Here is a 23750-nt window from a genome sequence, read left to right on the forward strand (position 1 = left end):
AAAGCAAAATATAAAAGGTAACAACAGTGATTTTAGTGATGGACAGAAAAACGCAACTTTATCGGTCACCTCCACAGAGCCTAAACATTACAGTGTGGGATCAGCCCAAGTCTTTAGAAAATAGATCTTTGGAATTGAACAGACTGTTTTTCCTTAAAGCGCAAAATATAAATAAATGAAGGGCGGCCGAAGATTTTTGGATGTGTGGATTTTTTTTTTCAATAAAGCAAATGTTTGTTTTTTTTCCTTAAAATATCTTACGGCTTTTTGTTTTTGTTACGGCAGGATATCCGGTTGTACCGGAAAACCGGCTTGTCACCATTCAAGAGAAATGGCTGCTTTCTTTATTACAATATATTAGCAACAAAGCTACAGCAAGTGATGTTTTCAAAGGGTAGAACTGTGCTTTTGAGACCAGTAGTGGCACAGTTTAGTGGTGTAAAGTAATATAAACGTAAATGTTGCGTCGCAATTTCTGTGAGCCACCTGTATGCCGGCTAGCGAGTAGCTGCAAAGCCGAGACGTCGCTCAGCCTGTCTTCCAGCCCTGCTGCGGTCTGTTAATGGTACACCGGATCTCGAAACAGATCCGAACCGCGTGTTTTGTTTTAGCCGAAGTTAGTAAATCAGGTAACCCCGGGCCTAAATGCCAGAACAAGGCCCCAGGATGAATGGGTTTTCTATCGGTGAGCTGTGCTGGCTGTTCTGCTGTCCACCCTGTCCGAGTCGCATCGCGGCCAAACTAGCTTTCCTTCCACCGGAGCCCACGTATTCCATGCACACCGACGCTAACGGGGTGACTAGCTTACATTTAACCGAACGGGCAGACTGGCAATACTCCCAGCGAGAGCTCGATGCAGTGGAAGTGTTCACCACTAGAAGCAGCCGGGGTAACCGGGTAGCATGCATGTTTGTGCGTTGCGCTCCGAACAGTCGCTACACGCTGCTGTTTTCCCACGGTAACGCTGTGGACCTGGGGCAGATGTGCAGTTTTTACATCGGCCTGGGCTCCAGGATAAACTGCAACGTGTTCTCCTACGACTATTCAGGCTACGGAGTCAGCACCGGCAAGCCTTCAGAGAAGAACCTGTATGCGGACATCGAGGCGGCCTGGCAGATGCTGAGGAACAAGTGAGTATAACACAAGGGTGTTGTGGATCAGACAATGCCTACAAGTGTGTGCTGAGATAACGCCCACTACACAAATACTTTGGGCTCAAATTGTGGTCATAAATATTTTGTACTTGTAAGTCAGACTGCATAGCTGTGAACTGAGTTTTGTAACCTTGTAAACCAAAATGTCTGAAAATTTTATGTGTGCATGTTATGTCTTATCTGTGGATCCACAGATGAGAATTTCTTGTGTGTGTTAAAAAAAAAGAAAAAGATTTGTTTGTAAAAAATATTTACACAAGTTACGTTTTTTTGTTGTTGTTAAGGTCTGCTTACAGATACAAACAAAACACTTCGTGTAAAACTCTGCACTCACGTTCCTTGGCTGTGTGTAACTTTCAGCTTGCAAGTATGAATTTTGACCCGATTTTTCTTCCTTTCAGCTGATTGGTCAGTGTCATGTCAATCACAAATTTAGCTATCCAATCAGAGAACAAATGGGTTTGGCGGTTGGAGGGACTCTTTACTGAGGTTCAGGTCCTGGAAGGGTAAAGGCGCCAGCGTTTTCCTTCATCACCACAAAGGAAAACATTCTGTGCGTGTCTGAGTTCGGTGAACTTTTTGTCACAGGTGTACGTGCAGGGACCTCCACAGTCTTTTCAACGGCTCTGTGGACCTCGGGGAGGAAAGCAGTTTTGTGGAAATGACACTCTCTTCGCTAGTCGGGATAGTTACAAAGCTTTCTTAGTTATGATTGAGTGATTCATGTTTTTACTTAAAAACGTGAACATAATACAACACACACTCTCATAGAGGATATAAAGTCAGAGATGCGTTTTGAAACGACGAGGAGCAGGTGCATCTAGTACACGTAGAGCAGCCACAAGAAAACAACATAAAAGCTAGCGCAGCAGCCAGCACAACACAAATTGTGGATTCTTTGCTCTTAGTTAGCTGTGAGCGCAGCGAATGCCACGTCTGATGTGAAAGGGCCTTTATCCTGTGCAGTGTGACTCACAGCAATGGTCCCGGCTCAGCCCTGACTTTGTGTTAAAGTAATAATGGTAATTCTGACCACTGGTTTACCACAACTTTATCCTTTCAACAGCTACTGAAAGTTAAGGGACCTAGCTTGTATGAGCCTTGTGGGATATTTATATAGAGATCCTCCAGCTTCAAACTGTATTGCCCTTCCAGGACCTGAAGCTCAGTAAAGCCCCTCTGACAGCCCAACCCATCTGTCCTCTAGTTAAATTTGTGAAAAGAAGAAAATTCAGGTCAAAAATCATACTTGCAAGTTGAAACGCACACACAGCCGGGGAACTTGAGCGCAGTTTTACACGTAGTTTTTTGCTTTGCATCTGTAACCGGACCTGAACAAAAACAAATTTGTAACTTGTGTAAATATTTTTTACAAACACAAATCTTTTTCACACACACAAATTCTCATCTATAGATGCACAAACATAAAATTTTCAGATATTTTGGTTTACAAGGGTACAAAACTAACAACTACACAGTCTGATTTACAAGTACAAAATATTTATGACAACAATTTGAGCTCATAAAATGCAGCTAAAGTGAAACAGAGAAGTTGCTGGAAGATTACATGGCACAAAATTAGTCTTTGCTATAAAGTGACTTGTGGAATTTCAGCATTTTTTTTTGCCAGTGGCTGTTAAAAACTGCATTTCCTATGCTGTTTAGGTGCTAATAAAGCTGCCTGCCCCCAGTACATGCTCAGGGCTAAAGAAAGGTTTGGCAGGTGGAACCATTGGAAATGTGACTCACCTGTTTTCTGCTGTGTAATCAACTCATCTGCCTCTGGTTTCCTGCTCATCACGGTTTCTATAAATACAGTACAGTATGTTACCTGCACAGGTTTTCTTTCATGGATAATTTTAATTAGGGCTGATTATCGTCACTGATTTCTAGAATCGATTCGATTTCGATTCACAAGGTCCCGAATCGATTTGATCCACGATTCGATTCGATTTGAATCGGGTAAATTTTGCCTGATCACGTATTAGTACATTTCCATATTTTTATTTCTGCAAAAAGAAAACTGACACTTGCAAGACTTTATCAAAGGTGTGAGCATCACAGCAGATGCCTTTGTGTCGAAGTAACTGAAGATAAAACACAGAAAAACGTGAAGGCGACTTTCCTGGCCTGGGATTTTATAGCAGATGACCTTAAAAATATTCTGCAGTAGATCAAAAACGAAAGAAAACCATTAATCAACACATGAACATTACCTGATGCTGCTGACATGAAGCAAAGTTACAGAGGTTTTATTTGAGACGCAGCTAAGCCTTTTGCAATTTTGCATAATTTTAAAAAGTTTACATTTCTTCAGTATTGAACAGCAGAAATGAGGCTTTCTTTTTGGAAGTAAGTAGAAGGGAAAAAAACAGCGTCCGACAGCCTGTAAACAACCGTAGACTTGTGCGTAACAAGCAAGCGAATTATGCAGAAAACAGATTTTTAGACGGGAAACTGTTCTTGAAGTACAGAGAGAGAGAGAGAGAGAGAGAGAGCTGTGCATGAAGTGTGATTTTATCCTGGTGGAAGCAAAACGGGAAAAGTCAGAGTGAATTCATGACGATGTTTATGTGAAGTGCAGTTTGGATCTTCTTTTGCATCTGGTTCAGTCAATATTGTTTGGAGAGAGATAAAAACCTGCAGCTTCAGAATCTAAGGCAAAAAGGACGTAAACACAAAGCGCCGACCCGCCGAAACATCAGAATCAGCGAGCTGTCGGCTTTCAGCCCCGACCGTGTCCGTGCCGTCGGGTGAGGAAACCGACATCTCACTGATTCTGATCCGTCGGCGGGTCGGCGCTTTGTGTTTACGTCTTTGTGCAGAATCCGTGTTCCTGCTCTCATTTACTGTTTTAGCTGTTTGGTGGTTGTTGAAATTTTGTGAGGTTTAACCTGAGATTCTGGCATTTTGGGCAAAGTACATTTATATTTAAAAATCGATTCAGGATTTTAAAGAATCGATATCACGTTATCCAAGCCAGAATCAATTTTAATCGATAAGTCGATAATCAAAACCCACCCCTAATTTTAATGCCCAACATCAGCGGTCCCCAACCTTTTTTGCGCCACGGACCGGTTTATGCCCGACATTATTTTCACGGACCGGCCTTTAAGGTGTCGCGGATAAATACAACAAAATAAAACTAGTACCGGTACCGAAAAAAGAAGATTTATTCATAACACACGTGAAAAGACCCAGGAAAACCGAGTAAACGATAAAAACGATAACAAAATAACGCTGAAAACCGATAAAAACCCTGAAAACCAAACATTTCACACCTGAGCCTCAACTCTCGCGGCCCGGTACCAAACGACTCACGGACCGGTACCGGTCCGAGGCCCGGGGGTTGGGGACCGCTGCCCAACATGATACATACAGAAGGGAAATCACAAAGAGCCTCTGTGCCATACTTTAGAAGCAGATGCATTTAAAAATCACTGACATTAAAAAGGATCCAAGCTGAGGCGCTCATTTTTATGTAGAGCTCTTCATGCACCACCATCCCGACTTATTTGGTCCAGCTTTGCTTATCCAGCTCATTGCTGGTTAAGCAACTTGACGATCCACCACTCTCTGTGTGCAGAGAGGGTCAACATCCCTCTTATTTTATTGTGTCTCTTAATGAAAGTGATGCTGGTCGCTATGCTGTGTTGGAAGACGTTTGCCCAGTGATGCTGCTGCTTTCTCTTGGTCTGCAGACTCATGCAGACCGAGCTGGCAGCTCAAACGTTTTCCTCATAACTGACCAGAGACTTTGCCTCCAAGATGACTTTATGTTTTAGAGCAGTGGTTCCCAAACTTTCTTTGCTGGGCCCCCACAAGAAAAATGATCGCGTCCCCCCCCCCCCCCCCCCCCCCTTCTCGCGCGTGCACGCACAAACACACCCCCCCACCACACACGCCCATATTTTGCTCCATTGCTGTTTATTTCACACCTCAAACATTTAGTAAACAGTTAAGCAAATACAAGTAATCTGCAATAAATTACAGGTAGTAATAAAATAAACTACTAACTCTTTTACGCTGCGTCCGCACCTACACGGGTATTTTTGAACACGCAGCTGTTTCGTCCACGTAAACGGCGTTTTGAATCACCGAAAACTGAGATTTTTTTAAACCTCCTTTTTTGCATTTACGTGTGGACGAGGAATACAACTCTGTATTCCTCGTCCACACGTAAACGCAAAAAAGGAGTGACCTTTGACCTTTGATGTTGCGTGACCAACTCGGGTCACGCAACGTCAAAGCTATGTGCCTTTTTCACGTCACGCTGTGGCCACGTTATTGTTTACATGAGATGAATTGCAGAATGGCAGATAGAGACACAATACTGTTAATCTGACTGTCTGCAGGTTTTACACACAGTTACTGTTCCTCCAGTTACAAAGGCAGAGGCGTCACGGTGTGATTATTTTACATGTAGTTGTTTTTTCCTGTGTAATAATATTCAACATTGATATCAATACATTTTTCAAAAAATGCCTCTCTGTGCAAAATGGGTTTAAAAACATAAACAGCTGTGGGATCCTGTTTGATTTAAACAGCCCAGCGCTGCTCCCGACAGGGAAAACCAATCCTGCAGGGAGACCTACCTCGGCACTTGTGCAGGTGAAGCCAAAGGGCAGATTTGCTTCACCATATTTTCTAGTCTTTGTCTTAGAATGAAGTTGGTTTGGAAACATATTCAGCGATGCTTCATCTCCTGCTTTGCGTTTCTGTGGGCGCCCCGTGCTAGCAGTGTCCAAGCGTTTTGTTTTTTTCCCCCCCCTTTTCATTCCGCGCCCCCCCTGCAATGGCTCTGCGCCCCATTGTGAACTCTACCGTGTACCACGCTGGTTATGTTTGCAGGTACGTGCGAAATTATGCAGTGTAAAACAGACAGAGAAAGGTATTTGTCATTTTATGCAGTTAATTTAATGAGTTACTGCCCTGACATAAACAATTAATGTATAATCTGCAATTCAAAGCATGTGCTTCAGCACTTGAGCTTGGAGCTGGGTCGTGTTTTTCACATTCTTGAGGTATGTCGAGCTCATGTACAGCAAGAGGAAATATACATTTTACATTAACCTAAAGTAGTTATAACTTTCCAGTGTTATTATGAGAATTCAGTGGATTAAGTATTTAATTATGCGAAAACTGCCAATCACGATTTTCCAACACTTGAAATCAAACAGTGATTTGTCGTATTTCTGATGATGAAACAAGAGAATCATAAACCACTTACATTAATTAATTATCACAAAAGTTAGGCAGCTAATCCATTTATCAACATCCAATTCCAGACTAATGTTTTTGCGTTTTGTGTCTCTTCATATTTAATGCTTACACTTGTTTCATATACTTAATCAGCACATAAGTGAAAATTGCTGTATGTCAAGAAACTTCATCATCTTTGACTTCATCAAACATCAGTGCTTTCATGACCTGCAGTGCAACATGGACATCAAAGAAAACAGTTACTGAGTTTATTGTAAACTACTAAATAACATTAGGATTAAAACTACTAAAAACTAAAAGAAACATTTTTATTAATCAGCAAAGTGATTTGCTCTTCTCTTATTTTCGCTCAGCCTGAAGCTGGTTTTATAGTCGAGCGGAGAGAGTGTGTCCGCTGTCTGCTGCAGGGACTACCCGTCCGCCTGCAGTGAGCTCTGCTGTCAGATGGAGACAGTATACAAGAGTAAGAGTGTATGTGTTGCAGCCACTCTTGCTCGTGCTGTTGGTGGCAACAGAGCATGACATTACAACATACAAAGAGCTGAAGTGAAGTGGAGTGTGAAAAGTGTCATTGGAACAACTATGTGCTTTTCATTCTTAATTTCATGGTCTTTGAAGTTTTTTTTTCACAGTTCTCCAGTTCATGGTAAACTGCGCTATCCCTCCTGACTCTATTCCACCTGTCAACCAATCAGCATTCAGCAGTTGCATATGCCGTGCGCTTCCCATTTGCAGTCAGGATCTCGGAGGCCTGCACAGGAGCGCATCTCACATGGGTGGAAACCCTTCTCCTCTCTGTCCGACCGAAAAGTGTATGCAGATGGACACGTTTGCAGGGCTATAAATCCTACGTAAGAGTCCTTACTGATGTGTAGTGTAACACAGAACAACATAGAATTGGAATGAGCAGATTGGCCCAGTAGATCGGCCTGCTGTCACTGATACCTGATCCAACATTTAGAGCAGGGGTCGGCAACCTTTCTGTTGACGAGTGCCATCTAAAATTTCCTCAGAGGTCAGTGTGCCATATGACTGCATTAGCAATAAATTTAATAACGCTCTATATTAACAGTTACACACTATATAGAACCACTTTATAGAATCATATTTGTTTGCAGATGTTGGCAGCTGTCAGCGAATAGTTATCAGCTATTTTGAAACAAAAAAAGACTTTTTATCCATAACAGCAAATGAACTGAACAACAGAAAATACAAATGCTATTTATGGTCTCCTCACAACAATGATAAGACAAAATAAACTGAGCCAACATGGCATGTCTGTTAATACAGAGACACACATGTTAATGTGATCTCTGGTCTCCCACTCAGAGACACAGGTCTCCGAGTGTCCAGCATTCAGAGGCTACCTGAGGACTCATGTGAGAGAAAATCCGCTCACACAGATATTAGAGCCAAATACTGTCAATAAGGCCTCTGCAATGTTCTGAAGACAGTTAAACCTGTCAGGTAGTGACGTCCAGCAGGTGAACATGCAGCTCCATGAACACGCACAGCTGTGGATTCCAGCTGCTTCGATGTTGCATTAACTGGCATTAACTCAGCCAGTTAATGTGAGACAAATCCAGCTGCTCATTGAAGATTTCTGGTTTGATCAGAAAATAAAACATTGGTCCAAACACCTGAAAGTCCCAAAAACGCATTGTGTCTCGAGTCTACGGATGTATCCGTGTATCTCCGTGGTGCTGATGCTGTGCTGAGTGGACAGCTGCTGAAGCTTTTGAAGTGTCAGAATGTGGAAAGCTAACAACGTCCCTCTCACCAGTAGGCTAAGTTATTTTTAGCCAATTACAAGCTGAATCTGGTAGTTGAGGTTGTTAGCTAAGATACCGTCATTAAGAAGAGGCACAACTAATGTGTCTATGTGAGCTGATTTGTGCACCGCTGGCCCGGCCATTTAGTTTTTGATGCACCTTCTCAGATTAATTCACTGCGTGTCGTGCCCAGAGCTGGACTGGGACAAATAAACAGCCCGAGCATTTTGACTAAAGACCGGCCCCCCAGGTATTAAAGCCATAAAGCCTTTGAATGAAAACAGACGCTGTTGTGACAGTGATGTACAGTCTTGTTGGTATATGTATGATTTCTATACACTTTACATCAGATAAAAACTTTGGTTGTAAGATTCAGATAATTATTTATTAAAAGTGAGACATTTTAAATGAGAATAAGAAAGTATTTCCTTGTGCCCCCCTCTCCCTGTTAATGCCCTACCTGCCCCCCTGGCAACACTTTGCTAGACCCGCCCCTGCACAGTTACCAGCTGTCAGCTACTTAGAAAAGGATCCTGGTGTTATTAGTCTCTCAGAAACAGTTCATAACTTCCCTTCAACTCATTCATGTCACCTAAAAGGTAAACCTGTTTCTCCATCACAGCTCTGATGATTCAGTAAGGACATCTCCTGGTTTCATCTTCATGTTTCCCTCTCATCACATAACCAAACCGACATCATGACCAGCAGCTTTACAGCTGTGGCTCCAGCAAACATCAGCTGATACTAGAAAGTAATATTAAATAAATTCTAACAACAGCTGATCAAGCTTAAAAGTGCTGCTGTTGTTTAGCGCGACATCCGCTGGTTTCCTCTTTCTGGCGCAAAGTGGGAGATAAACAAACAAGAGAGAAAAGCCGATCAGCTGATCATTGATCAGTTTCATGATTGAAGTAGCATCAGGAGAGGGAGGGGGGAGAATGAGAGAAGAAGAGGCAGCTGTGCAGCGTAAAGACGCAGAATAACTCCAGCTTTGTGTCTTTTTCATTGTAGCTGAAGTCCGGGACAAACTGTTCCTTTTCAGCTCAACACGAAACGCGTAATAATTTCTCTGAATTTGGGACGATTCCGTCTTTTTACAGGACGGTTGGCAACTCTACTAACTAACCTTATGAATAAAGTTCAACATCAGTAACATCATAGCACCACCCAGCTGTATAGAAACTCCATCATGCTAGCTAGCACGCAGGACGAGTTATTGTAACTGACTGTAAAAAGTCAGCATAACGAAAATAAACTCCACCTAAACTTGGTTCATATCTGACCCAGATAGACTGCAGGTCATAACTTCTTACCTGAAGTTCAGCTCACCTGACGCTCGGACCGGCGGCCGCCTCGGGTCTCTCCTCGTCCTGCCTCCGATCTCCCTCATCCACCTGCTGGCCTCCACCACTTGTTAATTTTACTGAATCTGTGGAAGCTCCGCGATGCCACCACCAAACAACGGAGTTATTTTTACACACCGGCCAGCATCTGGCCAGTCCAACACCTTTCATTGTTTATACCGTTACAAAAAAATCAAAAAAAATCATTGGGCCACCGAGCAAATGCCCGGTATGCCCGATGGCCAGTCCAGCTATGCCCGTGCCATCAGTTAAGCCTGGCACGCGTGCCCAGGGTTGCCGACCCCTGATTTAGAGTAAGGATCAGAAAATATTTTATTCAAATATCAGATCAGCTTAACAATAGAAAGTTCAATGTCTGTCTCCTTCATGTTGAATTATATCATAGGCTTGAGGGGGATCATTACGTAAATAAACAAATCAATAATGAACACGTCTGAGGTTAATGTGCTATTTGACACATAGTATTAATGCCACTTAATGAAAAGAGAGAGCATCTAATCACATCTAGCATTTAAATGAAACATTTTATCATTCCCCAACGCTTCCAGGAGTAGCCTGCATGAGCATAAAACTGCATTAATCATCAGACTGCCTTAGGGAACCTAAGCACCTGAGCAGCAGCTGTATGTTTATTCAATATCTTTTTAATCATATTTTGAGGAAAATCCTTACGTGCATGGGCCTTAACACTGGAATTTGATTAAAGTGGTCTTTTACTTGGCCTCTAGGGACTTGGGTTGTTTTGTGCAGCAGTAAGATTTTGAAGATAACCATTTGCTTTAAAAAAGATCAGTTTCCTTGGCACGCTAATAATTGCTAAATGGTGTTATTGTTCTTTTTCTTTGACGTTACATGTCCGTTCACTGGACTTTAAAAATTCAGTTCCTTGTGTTGAATAAACAGCAGCATGTCCCTGCAACTCTCGCTTTTCACTTATGTTGACTTGAAATAATTAAAGAAATAACAGAGTAGCTCTTAAAACAAGTCTTGATGGTCACGTTGATCATCATGTTCACATCATGTGGATTGTAGTTGATAACATTCTAGCCCATATTCATTGCCAGACTCTTGCACTGTACTAGAAGTAGGACTGTTCTTCTGTAAGTACCTTATTGTTTATGAAACTAGCTTTTGGCCTATAGTTACATAATGATCTTTAACAGTTGTAGGTGTAAAATCTCCTTTAGATAAAGCAGAACCTGGTCACTCTGGTAACTCAGAAAATTAACGGTCTAATGAACCAGCAGCTTCTTGGGCTGAAAATTGAGGCCAGCGTGGAAAAACTCCTCTAATTTTCTCTAATGTTGCAAGTGGAAAATTTCTAAGTTGTGCTTTAATCTAGTTCCAAAAGCAAGTCAGTCACCAAATAGGGATGATAATTGATAAGAATTTAGTGATTTCTATTCCATTATTAATATCACTTAATAATTGGATCATTATTAATACTCTTATCGTTCTTATTGGGATTTCACCTGCTCTGCTTTGAGAGTCACTGTCATTTCTAAATTACATTTGTAAAAGGCCCATAACTAGGGATGGGTATCGTTTAGGTTTTATCCGATACCGGTGCCAAACCGGTACTTTTGAAACGGTGCCGGTGCTTAAACGGTGCTCGAACCGGTGCTTAAAGAATGGAGAACACAAAATTGGTCCAAAAACCTCTCATGTTCAGCTGTTTCTTTGTAAAAAGATAACAATGTTAGCCTTTTCTGCAGCTATGGGGCATATATGGTATCACTCTTGGCTGGAAGCAGTGCTTAAACAATGGAAAAAACACAAACTTTGTCCAAAAACCTCTCATGTTTAGCTGTTTTCCACTTTTTCTTTGGTCATTTTAGCCTTTTTGGCCAGGGTGAAGGGAGTATCTGCCATCAAACAAGAAGACAGCCGCATGTAGCTATGATGATGTTTGCTAGTTCACCTTACATGCATTAATGTAATAACGTGGTTAGCCTACTCAAATTACACACGAACAACATTAAGCTACTCACGCAGAGAAGAACGGCTGCTGCTGCATCATCATCCGTCATCATTTCTGCTACACTGGCAGGGCTAGGGGCCAGGACTCTACTCTTCGGGTTTTTGGGGGATGTTGCTAACTCCGGGTCGATAACAGGCACCACACCCGCAGTAGATGTGCTGCTCGGTGTGAGGTCTCGCAGCAAGCTATCAAATACGGTGCATTTCTTGGCTTTAACAAAATGCTGTACGTCGCCAGGTGTTTCATGAGATTCGAGGAGTTACCTCCTTTGACAGTATCACAGTATCAGCTTAAAGCACTTGTTGCAGGCTGCTGAGTTTGCATCTTTTGCTGTGAAGTACAGCCAGACTTTTGACCGCTTCTGTAGCTCTGCTCTAAAAGAACGTACGTACCTGGACCCGCCTACTATCCTCGGAAACGTAAAATGATTGGCTAGAATCTAAAGTGTATCACAGCTCAGGGAAAAAAAGCACCGAAATAAAGCACCGAAATGTGCGCTGCTTTTCGGTCTGGTTACTACCGTTTATGTCAGATCCAGTGCCATCATGGCACCGGATACCGGTACCCATCCCTACCCATAACTGATAATTTATTTGAGATTATTAATTTATGGTGTTACCGACTTGCATGTCTCACCCATTCAGAGCCTTTCTATGTGTAGACATTTTACATGTTCTTCCTGGTGCTCCAGTTTTTCGCCTCATCAGAAAACATGCTGGAGTGAAGTTGACCATGAGCAGAGATGGTGCTGAAAGTTAAAAAGGGGCAGAATAACAACAACCCACATTCATCAAGAATCTAATATGAAATCACACCATACTATATCACTGTCATCAGGCAGGGACAAGGCAAAGCAAACGTAGCCTATGTTTTACCTGATGGGTACAATGTTGCTGTTGAGGTGTTGCTGCTGCTCCTGCTGCTGATGGTGCTGGAGGGCAGGGCTGTGTTGATCTGACACTGTAGACATTAAAAAGTCTGTAGGAGAGCTGGTAGCTGATTAAACAAGTGTTATGAGATAATAATAAAATGCAAAGATCGGTGACAGCGCCTGTGACTTACTCTCTTCCTCCTTCCATCTCCTCATCTAAACTATCACTCTCCATTTGCTGTCCATCTGAGAACAAGGCACAGTCTGCTGCTGCATTAGTCTGTTATTGAATTATCCACACATAAAAAACTCTTGCACCTAATCCATAATAAAGAAATAATAGAAAAATGTTATAGAACCAAAACATTATTTATTATTGTTTTTATACTTGAACACCTCTGCAATGCAACAACTGGTACATGTGTTATTGTTACCTGTGCTCTTTAATCCAGCTGGTGAGGGATGCACTGCATCACAGCTCCTTTTGTCACAGTTTCCTCCTCATGTCTGGACCATGTTATATCACACACACACACGCACACACACACAGTGACATTTTATACCTTCTCCAGAATACTGTATATACTATGGCCACAAGTTTGCATCATGGTGCTGATCCAGAATCCCTTATTATATATTCCCAGTGCTTGAAATATAAATCCGATATATTCTATTTCTTAATTATTTAGTCCTCCAGAAAGGCAGGCCCTGTAACTTACTTTAAAACTAAATATGTTTCTTAAAACGGTGGTCAGAGCTACAGACCCATGACACCCTTACCCAGTTAGCTAGCAGCTAATGACCAGCACCACTTGTGCATTTAATAAAAGGAAAGGTAATGCTTTGTCGTGCTGTTGCACACACACAGGACGCTCTTTTGTTTCAATTCGTCAGTTGTCACAAAACAGTTTACTTATTGTACATAATAGGCTAATACTCCTGTGTGCTATAGAATACAGTGTATGCTTTACACCCTACTGGTTTTTGTTGCATCAGTCTGCATCTCTCCTTTCATTTGTATTTCCCCTACAGCCCTGCACCGCTCAGACTGCAAAAGATGCGCGTGCTCTTTGCGAGCTCGTTCCCGGCTCGTAACCAGCCCGCTCTGCCGTCAAGGGGGAGCATTGGTTAATGGTAGTCACTGATAATGCGCCCCTCTGTTTCTCCAATTTGTTTTTTAATATCTTCAATATGATGCAGTTTCTTGTATTTTTCAGCTTAACTCTGTCAGTTTTTTCCATTTGTTCTCTTAAACTAACTGCAGAATTGAACTAGGTCTTTTTTAAATTCAGAATTCGTAATGCCACAGCTTCCTTTAGTCTCTCTCAAATTATTTAGTAGGGTGTCACTTTCTTTACAATTGCCATGTTGGTCCTTCACCGTCATGGAAGTGGAGGATGTAAAAGGCATTGTCCCTATGGTGACAAATGTTGCTTTAAAACGTGTATTTTGTTGACAAAATGTGCAAGTTTCCTATGACATACACACTCATGACTCAATCTTGGTCATTGTTGAACTGGGCTCCACGGCAGCCGTCGAAGGTCCTGCACATAATTGCATCGATCACAGTGTTGAAGAACAGAGGGGATACCACATCACCTTTGCTGAAGCTGGTTCTGCATTATATCTGCCAGATATTATGGCTCTTAAGCGTTCTTTTCCACATTGTTCACTGCATACCATAAATCACCATGTTGTTGAGAGATCTTATTCTTAAACCACTGTTTTTCACAGTGTTGACTGACTCCCGATATTTATCCCTGAAAAACAGGTCATTTCAGTAAATTGCTCTGTTTTCAAGATGTTCCACTGGGTGTCTTAAAACATATCTGTAATTTTTGGCCATTTTAAAAAAAACACATTTATGCCTTTTGATTGTCTGCTGTGGGCTCATGAAAGTCATTTGATAATGTCCATCTGCTTGGTCTTCTTTTTTTTGTTCTTCATCGTTTAGTAGCCATGATATACGGTTGCATTCATTCTCAACGATGAGTCTCTTTTCCTTACAATGTGCTGTCTGGTGCTCCAAAGTCCAGGGAGTTGTGAGTCAGATGGCACCCAGCGGGGACTTTGTCCATCCATGTGTCAGGTCATAATCAGCTGTCAGGATGACCACGCAGTTCAGTAGCTGCTTATCAGACGAAGTACTTGTCTAGGCCAAAAGATTAGTCACACCCAAGCTGTTATCTGAAGAGCTGTTGCAATGACATATCTTCATAGGGGACGTCCAACACAGCACCTCTACTCCAAATCCTTTGTAAAGCTGGATTTGGAAACAGAATGGTTTAAAAAAACAAAAACGACAACAACAACAACAACAAAAAAACCTTTGTGTGTTTGCTGTGGTATAGTTTCTGTATCCCAGCACTGTCAGGGAATGGGAGGGTTTGTTTTAAGCTTCCTTTCCAGATTGTGAGTGAAGGCAAGAGAACATGCCATCCAGAATCTCCTCTGCTTGACAGACTAACTGTTTTCTGTCAGAACTGCAGTACTTTAGAAGAGAAGCTGGGAAACGCTGTGCCAGTTTCCAGGTCACATGTCTAATGGTTGATCCACTGTCATACTGTTACTGAAAGAATTTCTCAGTAATTAAATGTAGGGCTGCAACAATTCATCAATTAATTCAAATAATTTGATAATAAAAAAAATGCTCCACACAAATTCTTTGCTTCGATGCTTCCTTTAATACATGCTTGAGTGTTTCACCCACGACAAAAAACAGACCTGCAATGCAAACGTATTTAGGAGCAACGTATGAATAAAACATTTGACAACATTAAGCCCACTCAACTGAGATGGTGAGCTCCGGTTGAGTGAAAGAAAACATGTTTCTAGCATTGAGAACAGCAGAAACTACAGCAAGGCGGGTTCAGTTTATTATGAATCTCATAATAGTGCCATTATTTTAATACACCAGTAGGGTGATAACATAAAGATCACATTCATTGTCATCTAGATTTATACTACATGATAAAAGCAGTGCAGCTCCAACAACGCAAGAAATGAGTTTATGCTTGAGAAAAAGAATTGTTGGTACTAACAAAGCAGGAGATGAATATACAAAGTTACAATAGTGTTATGAAATGCCAAGAAATGGAGTGGGAATCAAGAAATTCAAACAGAACAGGCCTGGCAGAGGCAGGAAGCAAAAGATTCCAAAGACACTGGGAGCAAACTAGCAAGAATTGTCTTCCAAAACAGAAGTGAATGACTTGGCCAAGTTGGGAATTCTAGTCTCAAAGAAGACAACCACTAGAACACTGAACAAGAATGGACAGCGAGGTCGTAGACCAGGGGTCCCCAATCTCAGTCCACGAGGGCCGGTGTCCCTGCAGGTTTTAGATGTGTCCTTGATCCATCACAGCTGATTTAAATGCATAAATTACCTTCTCAACATGTCTTGAAGTTCTCCAGAGGCCTGGTAATGAGCTAATCATGTGATTCAGGTGTGTTGACCCAGGGTGAGATCTAAAACCTGCAGGGACACCGGCCCTCGTGGACTGAGATTGGGGACCCCTGTCGTAGACCAAGAAAAACACCACTTTTGCAGGCGAGACACCATCAAGACGGAGGACAGCGTGGACAAAGATTATGCATACTGGAACTGCATCCTTTTGTTTGATGAAACTAGAGCTCTTTGGACATTGAGACGCTTTTTTGGAGAAAGAAGGGAGTGGCGTGCATCCCAAAGAAACATTCTTCAAGTATATCTGGAACCAGGAGTCCAATCAAAGTGGAAGGAATCGTGAATCTCTTTCAAAATCTGTGGGGTGAACTGAAGGTCCAGCTTGAGAGACTCACTCTTTCACAAAAACACTTTTTTCTATGTTTAAGTGCTTTCTATCCAATATTCACTCTAATATCATTAAATATCTTGCACAAGGATATTTGGCATGGAGACCCAGGGAGCACCCAGGGATCGAAAGGCCAACCTTATGATTAGTAGATGACTATTGGCACCTGGGTCTATCAGGTCTAATAATTTTGACTGTGTTAAAGTCTTTGTTTTTCTGTATTGTAAAATAAACTATTCAATTTCGAAAGCTGCTGAATGTTAAATGTACAAACATAGGCTAAACTCCAATGACAATAATATAAGAATCTAAATATTTTGCTGATTAGATTGAAAAAATATATATTATATATTATATTGTGTTATATACTGTTCAAAAAAAGGGAACACAAAAATAAGACATCGCCTGACTCAAAGTGATTCTCCACCAAACAGTCCTCGTTCATTAAGTGCTCTACAAACTCTAACATTACAGCTGACAGCTGGATTTTCCTGTCTCACTTTAGCCAGCAACAAGAGAACCAGAGTAAAATATGGACAGAAAAACCTTCATCTTATTTATTTAATTTATTTTTAGCAAAAACCCATATTTGCAGCCAGGGTCAGCACAAATGTGACCCCTTCAGACTGCGTTTTAGTTTTAAACTTCTAATTTAAGCACTTACTGCTTAAATGGCGTCACAGATGGTTTAAATGAGCCTGTAGTAGTTTATGTAGTGTTTCATGTGTGAAGCCTTATGTATACTAAGTAACATCACAGTATAAATGAATGTGGCTTTTCTGTGTGTCTTTGTAAAGGTATGGTGTAACTCCTGAGAATATCATCTTGTATGGTCAGAGCATCGGCACGGTGCCCACCATTGATCTGGCTGCTCGCTATGAATGTGCTGCCGTCATCCTGCACTCACCACTAATGTCGGGCTTACGGGTGGCCTTCCCTGACACACGCAAGACTTACTGCTTCGATGCCTTCCCCAGGTATGTGTTGAAGACACAATCAACACGCATGCGTGTCACAACGTGGGCAACCAGCAGTGTTACAGTTTTATTGTAACACTGATGCGTTAAACCTCTCTGATATAAACGTAAAAATGTAACTTTCTGTCAGGCAACTGCTTCACGGTTAGTAGGAGGGAAAAGAGTAAAATTAGTAGAGAGAAGAAGAAAAACTCTGAGCTCAAGTCCTTTCTGTTTCTGGAACTGAAAAGTCTCTTTGTCATATTTGTGTGATGTATGTATGTATTAAAAAAAAACAAACGTTGAAACTTAAACATGATTTAAATGGACTTTTAGGCTCCACCTTACTTTTTATTGCACCCATAATATAAGGAAATAGCTGATGCATTTACTTATTACCAGAAGTAAATTTCTATAAAACAGTTGCTCATATATTTGAAGGATCAAAAGTCAGCATGAAGACAAAACATAAAACACAACAATAAAAGGAAGCACAGATATTTGCTCTGGAGTCTTGCAGCAACAGATGTGGCTGCAAGGTCACATGTGGCTGCCTCTGAAGCAGAGGTTGGAACGTAAACAAAATTCAAGCTGGCATCTAAAAACTGGGTGTTGGTCTATGAGAAATGGCATTTGTAAAAAGCAGCAGCAACAAGTGAAATATGGTTTTTGGGGTTATTTTGCCTGTCCTCTCTGGACTGTAGCAGTCAGGATTATTGTCTGTCACAGGGAAATGCCCAACAGATCGTTACAGCTTTTATCATACTGGCCCACTTGATTGTCGTAGTTTGTTCGATCTTTATTATTTATTTATTTCTTTTTACTTTTAAGTAGTGCTGTCAATAGATTAAAAAAGACTAACTCACAATTTTCTGTAATTAATCGCAATTACTTGATCAATAGCCTGGCTGCAATTACACTTTTTCAACTTTATATTTAAGCTTGTAACTGACATTTATGCAATATAATGAGGTAAATGCAGAATAAACACAAAGAATGTTAAATGCTTAAATTCAAAGAGAATTTGAATAGTTTCAGTCTTTTAACACAGCTTCTCTCCTGTGAAATACAACTTTAAAAAAACCCTATATACTAATAGGTAAGTATACACTCATATATAATATATATTAGTGCTGTCAAACAATTACAAATTTTAATCAGATTCATCACAGGGTTACTGTGGATTCATTTTGGTTAATCACAATTAAATATCATTCATTTTTATTCTATATTAATCACATTTCATTTTGCGTGAGCAAACAGAAAAGAGGGAAAATATACGTACTTAACATGTTTATTGAACATCTTGAACCTTCATATAAACAAAAAACTCTGTGAACATTTATCCTCTCTCTCTGCCACTCTTGGAGAGGCTTCAAGTCCTTGAAACGAGGAACCAAAGCCATGTAAAGCGCCTGTTCTCAACGACATTAACAGGTCTGCAGTTTGTTGCAATTCACTTGGCATCAATCAATATGTCCGAGGTCGACTTACTGAGCCCCCGATGCTCCGTGAGTGGTTTGTCGCAAGCTGGGTGACACGTTAGCCAAAGTGCTAGCAGCTTCCCTGACTAACATAAGCTTTGCTTCAATGTGATATTTTCAGCTGGAAGTGCTTCTGTAAAAAGAAAACTCCTTCTGCCGAGACAAACTGCCCGAAATGTGTTAAATTTGGGACTTTTAACTGTTTTTTCACAAGTTTTACAGCTTTTCCTGCAGGTAAAGACCTCTCTCATGGCAATTCATACTACACTATAGTAATTAAGTAATGAATAAACAGTTAAATGACAGAGAACACAATAAAAATAAAAAAATATAGCATATAGCACTTTACAACTCCACAACTTTGATGGTTTTTTTGCACTAATAATGTATTTTCACTTAAACAAGTAGTTGTTTTTTATGTGCATTAAAGTTATATAAAAATGTAACAGTGCAAATGCAAATTCCTGTCTGACAGTTTAACCAAAAGGCATTTCCAGTGGAAACTGGCCGACATATCCTCAGCATAACCATGTAGAATATCCACAAAACTTAAAAAGAGGTTATACACACACAATACGGTAACATTGTGTTGAAGCACAGTACGTATCACTCCGCCAGGCTCCTGCCTACGACAGCCGTAATGCTCCATTGCGGGTTCACAATGTACAATGCGAGTCGTACTGAAACATTTGACAGATTTTCGAGCGCCGTGTACATAAAATCGTTTCGAGGTCAGTAAACACAACCAGAGTTCATACATAAGGCTCACGGGATTATAAGGGGCTCTGTCGACTTTCAGAAAAATCAAAGGATTGATTTTAAGTGTGCCGTATTTTCCAAACAACACGGTAATAACGACGGCCCGCTAGCATGCTCTACCAAAAATAGTGCTTTGTTGTGTATCTGACGGACGAAAGCTAAACCAGTTCCACACCACTGAAGTTTTTTCAGCATTTTTACAAACCAGTTCTGGTTCATCCGTTTCACTCAACGATCCGCTTTCGCTCTCCTCGTTCTCTGTCGCTGCCGCCGCCATGTGAAAACAAAGGCACTGCGCATGCGCGTTTACCCATATTCTATTGCGATATTTCATTTTCTTATCGTTGCCCAACATTATACCGGTATTACCGTGAACGGTATGATATGGCCCAGCCCTAAGCAACGAGTTAAATTTGATACATTTATTTCTTCCAATTTAAGGCCATGAATCGTGTTGACAATGGAGAAAAATGACAGACTGTTGCAGCTGCACTTCTTTTTGTATTTTTGGACATTATAATATCTCCTGGATTAAAAGTGCAGTTAAACTTCCGTACACTGACAGGAAGAGGAGTTTCCCTGATCTGGCCCACAGGATTAAAGTTGGCTGTATGTGGCCCACCATGTAAAATGAGTTCGAACCACAACTTTGTCATACTTCACAATAACATTAGATGTGTGGTATGAGCATAACTGCCCATTGATTAAAACATGTACTATAGAAATAAGTGCTTACGTTTTTTGAGCATGTTTAGTGTCACCTTGTCAGTATAGAACATGACATCAGTGGTTTGGTTGCTGCTAATAGATTTACATTGGTGTATGTTAGTTAACTAATAACAGAACCAATAACGTTTGTGCTGCCCCAGGCTCCAACAAAGATGCTGTCCATTTTCACTGTCTGTCTCCTAAGCAGTCAGTGGTTTTACTTTGTTTGGCTGGCTAACTTGAGAAAATCCCGATTTTAGCCATAATGTTTAGGTTTATTAAGTGAGAACAGTGTGAAGGAGCTTATTTAAGCTTATTTTCAGTGATTTGATTTATGATATATACTGGTTATATTGGTTGTATATTGGTTGATAGTTACTGAAAGATTTTCTCCTGCCATTGGCTGCACCAGCAAACGTCTTTCCTTGCAGCACAGTCTAGTGGATATATATCAGGTTGAGATGATAAAGCCTCTGTGTAGTAGATTAGTTGCACTTATTCCTGATGTTTAACAATGTTATTCATCCATTCATCTTTTTTATTCATTTGTAACTTGTCAGTGCCTTGCAGGCTAAGTGGAGCAGTATATATTTTCTTCTACTCACAACCTAGTTCCTCTGAGGGACTCTCACGGCACTCCTTGGCCAAATGGAATATGTAATGCCATCATTTGGGAGGCGTCCTTGTCAAATACTTGAACCAGTAGAATTGACTCTTTCTGACATGTGAAGGGAACATTTATTCTGCTTTGCTTTTCACCCTGTCTGCAAGGGTGAGCCCAGACACACCCTGCCAGGGAAACTCATTCTGCAGTCTCATTCTTGTATTCTCTAGAGTGTGCTGTCATTGGACTGGTAAACTGAAAACTGTAGATATGTTCAAAACACCCTTGAAGGTGTCTTTTTCTCTGATGTTAACAGTGACCGGGAAAGTCTTTTCCTGCTTACTGATACCATCTTAACATAGATGGTATCAGTAACGTCCACCATATAGACAAAAGTCTATAAAACAACCACCTAGCCATACAGTCTGCCTAAAGAGGTCACTAAATTCAAATGTGGCGCTGTAAAAGGATACCAGCATTGCAATTGCAAGTGAGTTAATGAGATTTCTTTCTTCCTAGGTGTTCCTTGATAAACTGTAAGTGAGATTATTGCAAAGTGGAAGAATTTAGGAATGGCAAGTGGCAGAACGTTACAGAGCCGGGTTGCTGAGTTGCCATCGCTGTGCCGACTCGATGACTGGAAGGTTCCAAACCTGTGGCAGTGGTTCTCAAACTGTGGTACGCCTGAAGACAGAAAACTAAACAGCAGTGGCGTTTGTGGGGTTACTGAAGTTGGGCTAGATGGTATATAATGATGTGCTACGTGTGGCTAGCTACACAGCTATGGTTAGCATAATATAAACACATTAGCACAGTGAAGCTGGAGGATGAACGCTAACCTTTTTCCACTTGATAAAAGTTAACATGAGGGTTCCCGATGGTTAGAGACAAATGTAATCGCATGGCAGGATGCTGTAAACGGACCAAAGTTCAGCCAGGAGAACAACTGAGATAATCCATCCACAATACGAGGTTAGTCATTCATATACTGCTGCATGGGCTGGACTGTAGTTACATCGTAAGGGTTTAAAAACTGATTTTTAAAATGAACAGTTGTAATAAAAACCGAGATGGGCTGACAGTGATCACTGACTGTTTTTAGGGGCTTGTTTAGATTAAACAGAACAAGATACAAAGCATTAAAACATGTTAAAAACGCAGAGTAGTTTTTAACCCGGAAGCAGGGTTCATACGTCATCACTTAAAGACCGGATATCCCACCTGCTGTGAATGTTTTAATACAGTACAGTTGTTATTATAATCACGCATCCTGTTTATGTTAAAATAAATAACATTCAGGCCTATACTACTGTACTTTAATGTCAGTCAGGTGGTACTCAATGTGAAAAGTTTGAGAACTGCTGCCCTATGGCATTACCATCGGCACAAAAGTAAGAACTGCTGCTTATCAGTCTTCCTTCTCAGAGCCAACAATGTTTTTAGGCACACATCAGTCGTCATTTGTTATCATTGTTAAAATTTCTCAAAATGTTAATATAAAAGCCCTCAAGAACAGTTTTGAAACGGTTTGCAGCCGAGTGTGAAGCAGTGGGAATGAGAATCAGCACCTCCGAATCTGAGGCCATGGTCCTCAGCCAGAAAAAGGTGGAGTGCCCACTCCGGCTCAGGGACAAGTTCCTGTCCCGAGTGGAGGAGTTTAAGTATCTCAGGGTCTTGTTCGCGAGTGACGGGAGAAGGGAGCATGAGATCGACAGACGGATCGGTGCTGTACTGGTCTGTTGTGGTGAAGAGAGAGCTGAGTGTAAAAGCCAGGTTCTCAATTTACCAGTTGATCTACGTCCCTCACCTATGGTCACGAGCTGTGGGCAGTGACTGAAAGAACGAGATCGCGGATCCTGGGCGCCTCCTGGGTGAGGTGTTCCGGTCATGTGGGCCGGGAGGAGGCCCCGGGGCAGACCCAGGACACGCTGGAGAGATTATATCTCTCTGCTGGCCTGGGAACGCCTTGGTGTTCCCCCATACAAGCTGGAGGAGATGGCTAGGGAGAGGGAGGTCTGGGCTTCTCTGCCCCACGACCCAGCCCTGGATAAGCGGAAGAAGATGGATGGATGTTAATCTAAAATTTAAAGAGTTAAATTTAGCAATAGTATTTTTTTTTCTTTGAGCGAGATAGGGAGAGATAAATGCATCACTGCAAAACACAGCAAAGAAGTGAGTTATTTTGAGATCAAATTCTCTTCTCTTCTATGTTTTTGTGTTTTAACTGAGAAAATGTTTCACCACAGTTGTTCACTTCTGACCAAAATGTGAAAGAGTCTGTGCCACAGCTAGGGATAGGCGTTATTATTGGTTCCTTTTAAAAATATCGAACAGCCTCACAAGATTCACAATTTAGAAACACAGGGGATGTTTATCTGACCAAATTATAGAAAGCCAGACAATATTTAAATGTTACAGTCTGGTGTGTCTGTAGGTTTATCATGTGCAGTGCTGAATTGTGAGCAACATTAAGTTTAACTTTCAAGGAAGTGTTACATAACTGGATATGTTTATGTCTGTTCTACGTGTGTAATCTCCGGCATTTCTCAGATGCTTAAAGAGTAGAGAGTGTGGTGATGACTCTGTAATATTTAAATGTCATCAAGTTGTCAAAAAAGTATTTTATAACAGCAGTTTCTTGTCTCCCCATTTTGTTTTGCTTATCAAAAGTCATGTGATGCTAGCAGCAGGCTAAACAGACGCATGCTTTTCCAGTTGCCTCTTTAAAAAGGTTTCTGCAAATATAAATTCTACATTTTGAAAACCTAAACACAAGTGTTGCAAACAACAAAGTTAAATGCAGCTATTCACCTAAAAATGCACCCAAGGAATTTTTTTATATAACCATTTCAAACTATTTACAGAACAATCAGCTGTTCTGTATCAAATAAGATGCCACACAAATGATTTGTGCCACTCCAAAAAATAATTTCTGTCCACTATAAGATAATGGACCTCATCACAAGCGTGATACCTGCAGGCCTGACAGCAGGAGGTGTATCACTCCTGTTTCCACCTGGAGACAGCGTTTACACTGTAATCTGCCTTTGGTGGGTTTTTGGCAGCGACTGTGATATTCA

The 23750-nt window shown here is 41.1% G+C and overlaps 1 protein-coding gene across 1 annotated transcript in view; it reads left to right on the plus strand.

Annotated features, from left to right (window-relative positions):
- Positions 1 to 289: 289 nt before the first annotated feature.
- abhd17c (abhydrolase domain containing 17C, depalmitoylase) overlaps positions 290 to 23750 on the plus strand; it is a 29189-nt gene continuing 5728 nt past the window's right edge. The window contains exons 1-2 of the mRNA XM_084923303.1: positions 290 to 1130; positions 16957 to 17136. Of these exons, the coding sequence (XP_084779429.1) occupies positions 646 to 1130; positions 16957 to 17136 (665 nt within the window). The 5' untranslated portion in view covers positions 290 to 645. The remainder of the gene's footprint in view (positions 1131 to 16956; positions 17137 to 23750) is intronic.

Source organism: Perissodus microlepis, chromosome 1, assembly GCF_051167445.1.
Source record: "Perissodus microlepis isolate ML-2025 ecotype Zambia chromosome 1, ASM5116744v1, whole genome shotgun sequence".
Classification (NCBI taxonomy): Eukaryota; Metazoa; Chordata; class Actinopteri; order Cichliformes; family Cichlidae; genus Perissodus; species Perissodus microlepis.